General features: G+C 71.9%; 1 protein-coding gene across 5 annotated transcripts; it reads right to left on the bottom strand.

Moving 5' to 3' along the window:
* Positions 1-716: 716 nt before the first annotated feature.
* GPSM1 (G protein signaling modulator 1) lies at positions 717-11,657 on the bottom strand. 5 transcript variants are annotated; one of them, XM_055119218.1, is made up of 14 exons: positions 11,508-11,657; positions 9,691-9,912; positions 9,227-9,362; positions 8,863-9,005; positions 8,423-8,546; positions 8,235-8,350; positions 7,887-8,042; positions 7,378-7,486; positions 6,987-7,107; positions 4,918-4,988; positions 4,669-4,848; positions 2,477-2,756; positions 2,139-2,347; positions 717-1,695 (listed from the first exon to the last, which is right to left on the bottom strand). In XM_055119218.1, the coding sequence occupies exons 1-14, from the start codon at positions 11,567-11,569 to the stop codon at positions 1,486-1,488; spliced, it is 2,139 nt and encodes a 712-aa protein (XP_054975193.1). In that variant the 5' UTR covers positions 11,570-11,657; the 3' UTR covers positions 717-1,485. The 5 variants fall into 5 exon arrangements, with proteins under 5 accessions (XP_054975193.1, XP_054975203.1, XP_054975195.1 ...); XM_055119228.1 differs by having other exon boundaries at positions 2,477-2,633; XM_055119220.1 differs by lacking the exon at positions 11,508-11,657 and adding an exon at positions 10,670-10,743.
* Positions 11,658-12,244: the final 587 nt, after the last annotated feature.

The raw sequence follows: 12,244 nt of genomic DNA, 5'->3' as shown, positions 1-12,244 counted from the left end.
GCCTTAGCCTCAGCCTTGTCCAGCAGGCGGTCACGAGTCAGCCTGCCCTGGCGCCAGGCGGGCCGGGGGCCCATTTGTCTGCGCGCTGTCGGCTGCGATGTTTATCCCAGCGCTGTTCTGGGCCGCAACCTTCAGCATTAATCACCAGCAGCTGCGCGGGCCCCAGCCCCGCCCGAGGCATTGTTCTCCCCACTCGATTACCCCCTGTCCTTCCCCTGGCAGGCACCCCTCTATTATCCCCCGGAGCCGCCTGCACGGTGTGTCTGGGCTGTCACCCGGGGTGAGCTCCCAGAACTTGGAGCAACCCCGGCCACAGGGCGTGGCCTCAGCCTGGCCCAGGGAACCTCCCGACTGCACAACCCCCCCCCCCCCCCCCCCCCCCCCGCCACAGCTCACTCCTCCCCAGCAGCCCCTGGCCTCTGAGCTCAGCCCATCTCTGGACTTCAGGAGGCCCTGACCTTGGGCCCCGAGTGCCTGGCTCCAAAGGGTCAAATTCGCCACCCAGCACAATGTCCTGGGGGTGCAGAGCTCCTGCCTGAGCCCTCGGCCTGGCCTCTCCTGTGGGCGTGTGCCCAGAGAGGGGCCTGGCCCCGGGTCTCGCCCACCCGGGCAGCCGTATCCTTGGGGCTGGGGTGCTGGCCAGGGCTCACATGGCCGTGTCCCTCCTGGGAGTTGGGGGCCCCACCCAGCACTCCAGCCCACCCAATGCCGACACAGCCAGGACATGGCAGAGTTTATTAGTTGGGAACACTGGGGAGGAGGCGTGGCTCAGCCGATGCGGGGGATAAAGAGAAATGCGGGTACATTCAAGTATGCGGGGAGGCACCCCTGCCCCACGGCTGTGCCAGGGGTGGGGGGTCCAGCTACTCTCTCTGAGCAGCACCCCCGCCCCCATCTGAGGGCACATGGGGTGAGGGCGGGCAAAGGTGCCAGTCAGGCCTTTGGGGCAGCTTCTGCCTGTTGGGCCAGTTGGCCACGCAGAGACCAGGACCCCCCACTGTCCAGACAGGGTGAGCAGTGCCTGTGGGGGTCCTGGTGTGGTGAGGGTGGGCAGTGACGGAGGCCCCAGGACGCCCAGACAGCCCGTGTCCATCCCCCACCGGGGGTCCTGCCTGGGGTGTAGCACTGGGCATTTCGGACCCAGCTCCAGGGGGACGGGAAGGTCCAAGCTGCTGGCTGCCCCCAGAGACATTCGTAGGTTTGGGAGAGACGGGGGTTCACATTGGGGCGGGGGGCAGAGCAGTACGGTGGGCAGCACCAGGTTTGGGGAGGGCCAGGGGTGAGGCAGGGCCGGGCCAGGCAGCCTGCAGGAGGCCATGTACCATGTGGGGGTTAGCCCAGGACAGAAGGAAGTCCCTCGACAGCCCGGAGCCCTGGGGGGGCTGCGGCAGGGGCTGGGGCTCAGGGGGGCTCAGGGCCTGGCCACGGAGGACCCGGACATCCGGGAGCACCTCCACGGCCAGGGCGGGGCCGGGCCCAGTGGCCTTAGCTGGCGCCCGGCTGGGGCTGGCACTGCTCGCGGGGCTCAGGCCCGCCCGCCTCCTGCTCCGGGCTGACGGCGAGGTCCACTCGCTGCTCGTCCATCCGCTTGGCCTGCACCCGCTGGATGAGGCTGAAGAAGTCCTCGTCGGGCATGGTGGGGCCGCGCGGCAGCACGGCGGGCGGGAGGCAGCGCTGGTCGTCGATCCTGGAGGACTGGGCACACAGGACAGTGGGCAGCCTGGCCCCCTCCCCCGGGGCCCGGGGCGGGGCGGGGGTCGGCGCCTCGGGGGCGCCGCGCTGGCCTCCTCGGCAGGCTCCGGAGCAGGGCTGTGAGCTGGTCCCGCAGCCGCAGTGGGCGCTGCGTGGGTGCATGCGGACGGGGGGCGCGAGGGCGCTGGGGGGCCGCGGCCCGGCTCTGCGGGAAGGAAGGGCACCTCTGGGACCGGGAGCCGGGCGCTGGGGCGCTGCCCCGACCCCCCGCCCCGCCCCCGCCCCCGAGTCCGGAGGCAGAGCCTCGCTCAGAGGAGGGGGGTCGGCGGCACAGCGGAGGGACGGGGCAGGCCGGGCGGGCGGGACGTGCCTCCGGTGGGCGGGGCTTGAGGGGCGGGGCCGGCCGGGCAGGGGGCGGGGCGTGCAGCCAGGACGGGCAGGCCTACCTGACACTTGATGAGCATGTTGAAGAACTCGTCCCCCGGCTCCTGGGGGTCCCCGTCGCCGCGCAGGTGGCCCAGGTTGTTGTGGGTGATGCGCAGGCCCGGCAGGCTGCCCACACTGGCCCGCTGGTCGTCCAGCCGGCGGCTCTGGGAGCTGGCGATGAGGTCGAAGAGCTCCTCGGTCTGGGGTGAAGCGGTCAGGGCGGGCTGGGCTGCGGGCACAGGGCGGGATGAGGAGCGGGCCGCCACCCCCGCTGCCAGGTGACAGCAGCCTCCCACGGCGCGGGCGCTGACGGGCATGACTGCACCCCTGCCGCGCGGCAGCTGGGGCGGGCACTCACCCATGCGTTCCTCCAGCACCGGGGCTGCCGTGGCCTCCGCAGCACCCGGCTGCCCGTCCTCCAGCGGGCAGCGCTGGTCGTCCATGCGGCTGCTCTGGAACTTGCTCAGCAGGTCAAAGAAACACTCCTCGTCAGAGGACGGCGCGCGGGGGATGGTCTGCGGGCCAGGGCAGGGGCAGGACTGCAGTGAGGGGGACCCTCCACTGCTGCCCGCCAGCCTGACCCCAGGCCCTGCGCCGCTGCCCTCTGCAGCTGGGCTTCCTGCTGAGCTCACCCACATCTGTGGGAAGGAGCGGGTGAGGGTGAGGGTGAGGGTGAGTCGCCCCGGTGGCTAGTTCATGCCCCTACCATGGCCTGTGATGGGGCCCTGGCAGGCGCTCTTAAAGGTGCCAGCAACAGGGGCCCAGGCTGCAGGAGGTGTCCAGTCTGATCCCAGAGGGCAGCAGGTGCAGGGGCCAGGACCCCACCTGCGGGGTGTCTAGGCCACAGAATCAAGGCACACACCCAGTTTGGCCAACGGTTGTGAGGTGGCCAGAGCTACTCTGGGCTGTGGGGCAGAGCAGGATGCCGGGGGCACTGGAGGGCCGAGGCTTGAGGACAGAGGGCAGGTCACATCTCCACCGGGGACCCCCGGGGCAAGCTGCCACGACATGGCCCAGCCCAGACAGTGGGGGCAGCTCCCCCCACAGGGGTCCTGGCTGGCAGCGGCAGCTCGAAGGGTTCCAGAGCCTCCTTGGGGCTCTGCCCTCCCAAGGCCTGCGGGGGCAGCCAGTGCCCGGTCCCTCCCGGCAGGCAGCCCACAGGCATGGGCTGGCACCCCCTCCTTCCACACCCTCGCGTGTGGGCACGGGCTGGCCCCACCCCCGCCTTCTCCTAAGGGCCCTCCAGTCTCCTGGACCCAGGAAGGGGCAGGAGTTGGCCTGTGTGAAGGTGCTGGAACGCCCCGGCCCCCCGGCCCCCCGGCCCCCCGGCCCCGGCCCTGGGGCCCACACTCACGCCGGCTCGCCGTTCCCCAGCAGCAGCAGCCGAGCACGACGGGGCAGCCACGAGAGCCACGGGACAACAGCGCCCGCAAAGCAGCCGCCACGGCCCCACAGGGCTGTTGGCGCCTTAAATAGGACCTGGGAGAGCCCGGCCCAGCCTGCCCCAGCCCGCCCCCCGCCCCCCGCCCGCGCGGGCGCCCTCCCCGCTCCATGTGCTCCTGCTCGCTCCCTCCCGCCCTTCCTCCCCCGCCCCCGCCCCCGCCCCCTTGCACAGACTCTGCAAACACTGGGTGGATTTCCCCTCCTGGTGCTGATGCGAGCACTCCAGGCCTCTGGATGCTCCTGTCCCCCCACAGGCCTCAGGCCGCCACTCTCCAGCGCCTCCCCACCCCCGCTAGGGGCAACAGAGGCAGGCAGACTGCTCCCAGGCTTCTGTCCCTCCAAGGGACCCCCCATGCCACCTGGCTGCCAGCCCACCTCTCCTCTGCGGGGGGTGGGGGGTGCACAGGAGCTGAGAGCCTGCCCGCCATACAAGCTGGGTGCCTGCAGGCCAGCCCTGTGCCTCAGTTTCCCCTCCTAGGGTTGAGGTAAACAGGCTAGCCACAGCGCCTGCTGTCTCAGCTGCCTGGGGGCCCCCAAAGAGGTCTCAGAGCTGCCTCACAGGAGCTGCCAGCCCTGGGGGTCACCAGTGCAGGCCCCGCCCTCCCGGACCCTCCCGAGTGGGGTCAGATTCCCATCCACTTCCTGATGCCTCTGACCCAGCAGGACCCCTGGGCCGGCCCCTGGCCCTCGCTGGGGCCACCACACCGGTGTGACCAGGCCTCCACCTGTCCCCCGCAGTTGCTCTGGGGCAGTCTGGGGTCAGATGGGGTGTCGGCCCCCCAGGCGTGTAGAGAGGGTGCGGTGCTCCAGGCTAAGAATACCGCGGCACCCACGCCCGCCTGGGGCGGTTCTGTTGAAGCCCTGAAGGCGCTAATTTTAGCTCCTGGGGGCAGGTGCTCTGCAGGGGGGCTCTGCCCCTGGGTGGCCCCCAAGCCCTGACCAGCTCCTGGGCACCGGGGCCCCCGCCGGGCACGAGGCCCAAGGCCTGTCCAAGCCCGACTGCCTACACGTGGGGCGCACTGACTGTGCCCCGGACAGCACGAGGCCACACCGCTGCCCCCTGGGGCGGGGACACAGGACCCCCTCCCCACGCCCACAGCGGCCTACCGTGCGGGGCAGCTGCACCCGGACATCGGCGCTGTCCAGCGGGGAGTGGCCGCCCTCGCGGGGCCTCCTCTCGGCGGCCGGCCCCTCCTGGTACTTGTGGCTCCTCAGGGGCAGGGGCAGCGCGTCCCTGCCAGGGCCCCGCCAGTCCCCAGCGTGCTGCAGGCTGTCCCCGTTCTGCTCCTGGGTGGTGGGGGGGTGGTGAGCTCGGCCTCCGTGCAGCGCCCCCCCCCGCCCCGCCCCCGGCCTCACCCGCTCCAGGGGCAGCCGCAGCAGGTCCCAGGCCTCTGCACTCAGCCGCTGTGTCCGCTTGGGTCTGGCACCTGGGAGACGGGGGTGTCAGTCCCCCCCGGCGGGCCCAGCATGCTGCACGCTGACCCCCACCAGGGCCCTGTGCCCCCGAGTCTGGGCGCGCAGCCAGCCTAGCTTCCGGGAGGGGGCCCCAGTGGGAGCAGGGGCGCCGTCTAGCCCCGAGCCCGAGGACGTTGCAGGGACATGCCAGGCCTGGCCGTGGGAGGGGCCCCTCAGCCCAGCCCAGGTGCAAGCGGGTCCCGGGGTGCAGCGGGCAGCGCCCCTGAGAGCAGCCGGGGCTCCCGCAGCAGGGGAGGACCCTCATCCCAGCGACAGATCCGGATGCCCGGAGGGAACGGGCGAGGCGGGGCCTGCATGGGCACCAGGTGACCACGTGGGGGCCTGGCGGGCAGCGGGTGCCCCTGGAGGGATGGGGTGCCCTGGGCCGCTCACCAGCACTCCTGAGGGCTTGTCAGTGCCACCTGGCTAACTTGGGATGTCCCGAGGACAGCCAGGGTGGAGGAAGTCCTAAGGGGGTCGGTCTTCCTGCCGGACACCGTGTCCCCAAAGAGCAGCTCGGGGGAGGCAGCCCTGGGCCAGGCATGAGGCTGGGTCCCAGGCCAAGCTCACAGCTGACCACCGTCCCCAGATCCTGCTCCCCCTGCCGATGGGCGGGGGCCTCTCTTCCAGCTGCCAACACTCGGGGGCCGACTCAGTTTCCCGATCTGGCCTGCTGGCTCTAACCCACACAGCGGCCTCAGGCTGAGCGTCCCTGCGGGCCGGCAGGGAACAGGTTGAGGCGCCTGGGCATGGAGGGGGCCACAGCCCCCCTGTCTAGACTTCCGTCCCCCTCCCAGGATGGACTCCGCCTGCCCCCGCCGCTGTGGCCCTGTGGCTCTCGCCCTCCCCGTGCTGGGTCTGTACCCTGGCCTGCGAGGGTCCAGGCCCTGGTGGGCCTGAGCCAGGCCGGCAACAGCTTCTGTCTGGGCCTGCGGGGAGACTGGCATGACTGACCCTCACGGCTGTGTCCAGGGCCCTGGGTAGTGCTGGTTCAGCTGAGGCTGCCAGGCTAAACCCCCTGGTCTCCCTCCCCCCAGCCCCAGACAGGGTCCCCAGAGCCCCCAGCCCAGTGTGGGAGGCTGCAATGGCTGCCCCCTGCGGCGAACTGGGGGCTGCTAATTCGCAGAGGCACGGCCCAGCAAGACCCTTGCGCTGCCCAGGGGGTGGCCACCCATTCTGGCAACTCCCAGGTGGGGACACTGAGGCAGGGGCTGGTCCCTCAGTGTGACTATGAACCGGCCAGAGCTTGCCCTGAGTCAGACTCAACGGGGACAGCCGGGGACAGCAGGTGGCAGCCCGGGGGGGGGCCTGAACATCCCATGGCTCAGGGGTCCCAGCATGCGTGGACCCCGGTGACCCTAAAACTCTGGGGTCTCTGCAGGGGCTCAGGGGCAACAAAGACCTTAGCATCTACCAAGCAGGATGGCCAGTGGAGTCCTGGGGAAGGAGCAACCCTCCTCCCCCTCATCTTTCCTAGCAGCCGGGGGCTCCTGCACACCCAGGACAGCCCTCTCCCCCACAGACAGACACAGACAGACACGCACTAATACAGACACAACACAGACACACAGAAACACGCCAATACACAGGCTCAGACACACACAGACATAATACAGACATAACACAGACACACCAACACACACACAGATACACACTCAGAGAGGGGTCTGAGAAGCAGGTCGGTTTTGGGGTGTTCTTGGGGGGCACAGATGGAGGCTCAGCCGTGCGGCCAAGCCCCGCCCTGTCAACCCTAAGAAGCTGCAGCGCCCGGCCTGGCCCCTGGGCTGGGCCGGGGAAGTGACGCTCTGTGTTTGCCTGACTCCTGATATCTTTGCTCGGCCCACCCGTTCGGGTGCCGGAAGCCCCCTGGGCCGCAGACTGTGGCCAGAGGCCTGGCTGCAGACGCCCTCTCCCATGCGGTCACCCCCGAGACGCGACAGGGCCCACCCGCCGGCTGCACCAGGACGCACCTTGGGCCTCGTAGCCGGCCAGGTCGGGCTTCTCGGTGGCCGCCGGGCTGAGTCGGCCCAGTGCCAGCTGCAGCTGGGCCACGTTCATGCGGGCCGTGAGCTCCCCGCCGCGGTCCCCGATCTGCAGGGGGGGACACTGCGTGGGTCCAGGCCTTGGTGGTCTGAGGGTCCTTCCTCAGGCCTGGCCTGGTGCTGCCCTCCCAGCCCAGACCCCAGCCTGGAGCGGGCCTAAGGGGAGGGTCCCTGATGGCGCGGTCCAGGTGCCGGCCAGGCGTGGGGAGGCTCTTGGCGCCTCGACGGGGCCCTGGACGTGCTCGCCTGTCCAGGCTCCCGTGCTGCGGGGGGCCTGGGCACCCCTGGGTCCCGGTGTGCCCAGAAGGGGGGCTCTCACCTCCTGGGAGATTTCCAGGTGCTTCTTGGCGAAGGTCAGGGCCTGGGCTGGGCTCCCCATGGACACATACGCGTTCCCCAGGCTCCAGCATGCCCGGCCCTCGCCCACTCTGGGGAGGCCAGGAAACTGAGTCAGGACAGTCCCCTTGGGCCGGGCCCCCAGCCCCACACGGAGGATGCAGCCAGGAGAGCCCCATCCCTGTGACTTGCTCGCCCCCTAGTGGCCATCGGGGGCCATTCATCCTCCCGTGCGAGTGGGGCGGGGCAGCGGGGTCAGCACAAGGCTGGGTGTTCCCAGAGCTGGACCACAGTGGGAGTCCGGGGGGAGGGTCGGAGGGCGGCAGAGCTGTGCAGGGCCTCCCTGTGAGTCTTCCCCAATCTGTCTTCCCTCCCTGAGTCCTCCCCAGCTGTGTCCTCCCCTTCTGAGCCCTCCCCCCTGCAAGTCCTCCCATCTGAGCCCTCCCGGTCTGAGTCCTCCCACCGCGTGTCCCACCCTCCCCACCCCCGCACCTGTCGGCCAGCTCCTGTGCGATGAGCAGGTGGCGCAGGTGGTACTCGGCGGCGCGCTCGTGGTCCTGCAGCAGCGTGTAGGTGTTGCCCAGGCTGTAGCACGCCTGCGCCTCCACCGCCGGGTCCTGCAGCTGCCGTGCCAGCTGCAGTGTCTTCCTACCAAGGGCACGCTCAGGGGCGCAGGCCCACCCGAGGGCACGCCCAGGGGTTGGGGGCCCGCCCGGCCCCAGGGGCGCGCCGAAAGCGCACGGCTGTGGGGGTTGCCCGGAACCCAGAGCGGGGCCCAGGCCCGACGGGCAGGGGCTTCTGCGGGCGCGTGGGGCTGGCAGTGCCCGCGGCCACGCTTACTTGTAGTACTCCGCGGCCACGTCGAAGCGCCCCAGGAAGACGTGCGCGTTGCCCAGGTTGCTGTAAGCTCTCCGCTCCGCCGCCTTGTCGCCGAACTCCTTAGCAATGGCCAGGCGCTGGGCGGGGACAGGGTGGGGGTCACCATGCCGCCGGGCCGGCCCCCCGCGGCTGCAGGCCCTCCTGCTCACCTCCTTGTGGTAGGCCGCGGCCTCCAGGAAGCTGCCCAGCAGGTAGTGGGTGTTGCCCAGGTTGCCGTAAGCCCGGCCCTGCGCCGCTCGGTCACCCAGCTCTTTCACCAGGGCCAGGTTCCTCCTGGGGGACAGTCCAGTGAGCCGCCCCGACAGGGACGGAGTGTGACAGGCAGAAGGGGCTCCAGTCCTTGGAAAAGACCCCGCCCCCCGGCCCCAGCGCCCACCTCCATCCAGTGGCCTGGGGGCGTGGCCTCAGCATGGAGAAGGGGCTGGGGGCGGGGCCATGGTCCAGGCCTGTGGCCTGGGGGCAAGGCCAGCCCTGGGGGTGGAGCCAGCCCTTGGGGGCGGGGCTAGGGCAGGACAGGCCCAGCCTTGGGGCGGGGTCAGGACCTGAGGCGGGGCTAGGGCGGGGCGGGGGCGGGGCCGGGCCTGCTCACTCGTAGAACTCCGTGGCCCTGCGCAGGGTGTCACGGCCGTGTGGCGGCAGGTGGCCGGGGTCCTGCGCGCTGCTCCAGGCTAGCTGCTTGCCCTTGGCATGGTGCACGTTGCCCAGGTTGTAGAGGGCCCGAGCCTCCCCAACCTGCAGAGCCGAGGCAGAGCTGCTGGGTGCACAGGGCACACCTCCATGACCCGCCCCGCCCCGCCCCGAAGGTGCCCCCGAGGTCATCCAGGGCACCGTCAGGGCGTTCTGTCCAGCGCCCGGTGCAAGTCGGCTGCTTCCTGTCTTCCAGGGCTGCATGAGAGATGCGGGCCAGGCTGTGGGGTCTCCACACCTGCCCGTTCCCTGGACCCAGGGCCCACCTTGTCCCCCTGCTCCTGTGCGATGTCCAGGTGCCGCTGGCAACACGCCACCGCCTCCTCGAAGCGCCCCAGCACCTTGAGGGTGTTGCCCAGGTTCCCGCTGGCCTTGGCCTCCCCCATGCGGTCACCGATGGTCCTGCAGGTGGGAGGGGGTGAGCGAGGACAGCCAGCCCAGGGCCACCCTCAGGGCCAGGACTGCTGGCTGGAGGTGCTGGGGCAGAAATGGGTGGAGACTGTGGGGTTCCAGATGGGACCCTGAGGCTGTGACCTGCGCAGGGGACGCGGGGACTCAGGGCTCCCCGGCTGCAGGGCAAGGCGTGCCAGAGTCAGGGCCAGGACTGGGAGGGGCCACAGGCAAGCTCACACACACGGGATGGCGTGCACACACGCACACACGCACACAGTCACGCGGGCTGGCGGTCACACACGTGGAACAGACCCGCGGGCTCCCAGCCGGCCCTCACCGTGCCAGCAGCAGGTCGTGCCCGTGGTACTCGAGCGCGCGGCCGAACTCCTTCAGGTAGAAGTAGGCATTGCCCAGCTGGCTGTAGATGGCGCTCAGCGTCTTCAGGTCCTCAGTGCCCACCTGCACGGCCGCCTCGAAGAAGGCCACCCCCGCCTTGAAGTCGCCAGCCTTGCACAGTCGCTCCCCCTCCAGCGCCAGCTCCAGACAGGAGGCCTCCATCCTGCAGGGGCACAGGCATGCTGGCCAGCAGCCCCTGCCCGCCTGGCCCTGAGCAGGGTCCTCTGGGGTTCCCTGGGCCGGGCCAGCCCAGAGCCATGCCCCTGAGCATGCTGGGAGGACGAGGCGTGCCAGGCGTGGGAGCCCCAGGCGGTCTCTCTGCGCCCCTAAAGACCCTGCCTGCCCTCTCCCTCTCAACACCAGTTCCTGGTGGTCCGAAGGCCCGTGCTCGCAGAGGCTAGGATGTGGGGTCTCCCGAGACAAGCCCGGAGGGCGGCCTGACCCCCACGGGCCCAGGATTCCCCGCCCCGTGCCTGTGCAGACCCCCAGCTCCCAGGAGTCTGGCGTGCTGTAGCCTGCGTGTGGTCAGTGCCTGTGTGTCCAGGCCATGCGTGTGTGTGTCCTTTGTGGAACCCGCCCAGCCGGCCGGCAACAGGCCCTGAGCCTGCCCGTCCCGCACCCGACGGGTGCCCACAGCCCCATCATCTCCCCCAGACTCACATTTGGGGCACATCAACAGCTGCAGACCCCCAGGGAACCATCCATACAGGCAGTCGGGTTCAGGCCCCAGGGGGGCTCAAAGGGGTCCCACAGCCTCCCCAGGGTCTTCTGGGCCCTCCAGCTCCGAGCTGGGCCCAGGGGTGCAGGTTCAGGCACCCACCCCTCCTGGCGCCTCACGCACAGCCCCCGACACACCCCACCCAGACCCTTGGGTCACGGCCCTTCACGGTGCTCCAGGCCACCTCAGGTGGGTGACTCACCTGTCACACATCCTGGCAGGCTGGGCCTCTGTGCGCCCGACTTCCTGTGCCCCCACCATGAGGCCAGAAGCCCCCCCCCACCGACCTGGACACCCAGTGCAGGGACCTGGGCACACACCCTCCTGGTGACTGTTGGGCCCAGGAACCACCCCCACTGTGCCTCCCCTCCCCCCATGACTGTCCGGCAGCTGCCTGTGCGGGTCAGCACCCCCCTGCCTGGGGTCACGCCCCAGCAAGGCTGCAGGGTGGCAGCTGCTGGCATGTGTGGGCTTCGGGCTGAGGTCCAGGCCTCCAGGCGGGTGAAGGCCGCGCCCCCCTGCTCTTGGGGCCCAGGGGGCCACGCAGGGTCCAGGCCCCAGGCTGCCCTGCCCCGGGACCACACAAGGGGGCCGTGTCCGACCACTGCACAGCGGGGCTCCCAGGGCCTGGTTCTGCTGGTGGGGGTAGAGAGGCGGCTGGGGGCGCGGCACCAGGTTCCAGGCCTGTCCCGGAGTCACCTGTCACCATCCTGGCAGGTGCAGCATCACCGCGGGACACGCGGCCGGCACGCCCCGGCCTGCGCCCCCCCCCCGCCCCCGCCCCCACCGCAGGCCCTGCCCGCGCCCCCCGCCCCGCCCGGCCCGCAGCCGCCGCGACCCCCGGCCCGGCGCGACCCCCGGCCCGGCCCCGGCCCCAGCACGACCCCAGCCCGGCCCCGGCGCGACCCCCGGCGCGACCCCCGCCCGACCCACCGCGCGGGGAGGCCCCGGCCCGCCACGCTGGCGCCGCCTTTGTCCGCCCGCCGCCCGCGGTCCCGGCCCGGCCCGCCGCGTCCCGGCCCGGCCCGCCCGGCCCGAACCTGGAGTAGAGGCGCCGGGCCGGGCCGGGCAGCTCGTCGGCGGGCGGGGCGGGCCCGGCCATGGCTGGGCCGGGCGGGCCGGGCCGGGACGCGGCGGGCCGGGCGGGGCGGGCGCCGAGGAAGTGATGCGCGCGCCCGCCGCGCCGTGATGTCAGCGCCCGCCGGACGGACGGACCCTCCCCGCGGACCCCCGCCCGCCGGGCCCGCGCAGACCCCGCCCCGCCCGCTCAGACCCCGCCCCCGCCCGCAAAGACCCGCCCCCTCCCGCGCAGACCCCGCCCCGCGCAAACCCCGCCCCGCTCAGACCCCGCTCCTCCCGCGCAGACCCCGCCCCGCCCGCTCAGACCCCGCCCCCGACCGCAGACCCCGCCCCGCGCAAACCCCGCCCCGCTCAGACCCCGCCCCTCCCGCGCAGACCCCGCCCCGCTCAGACCCGGCCCCGCCCGCTCAGACCCCGCCCCCGCCCGCAAAGACCCGCCCCCTCCCGCGCAGACCCCCGCCCCTCCCGCGCAGACCCCGCCCCGCGCAGGCCCCGCCCCCGCCCAGACCCCGGCCAGACCCCGGCGCCCGCGGGCAGCCCCAAGCCCCGCCTTCACCCGGATGGTCCCCTCGCCCGACCCCGAGCGGCCTGAGCCCGGGGCGCGTCCTCACCCCCGAGCCTGGTCCCGGGTCCCTCTGGCCCGGAGCTGCCCCGGGACCGCGGAGCCGGCGGCGCCCGAGGGGGCGGCCACACGCCC

This window comes from Sorex araneus, chromosome 1 (genome assembly GCF_027595985.1).
Source record: "Sorex araneus isolate mSorAra2 chromosome 1, mSorAra2.pri, whole genome shotgun sequence".
In the NCBI taxonomy this organism is placed as follows: domain Eukaryota; kingdom Metazoa; phylum Chordata; class Mammalia; order Eulipotyphla; family Soricidae; genus Sorex; species Sorex araneus.
The sequence above is the reverse complement of the archived record's forward strand: the minus strand, read 5'-3'. Positions and strand labels throughout refer to the sequence as shown.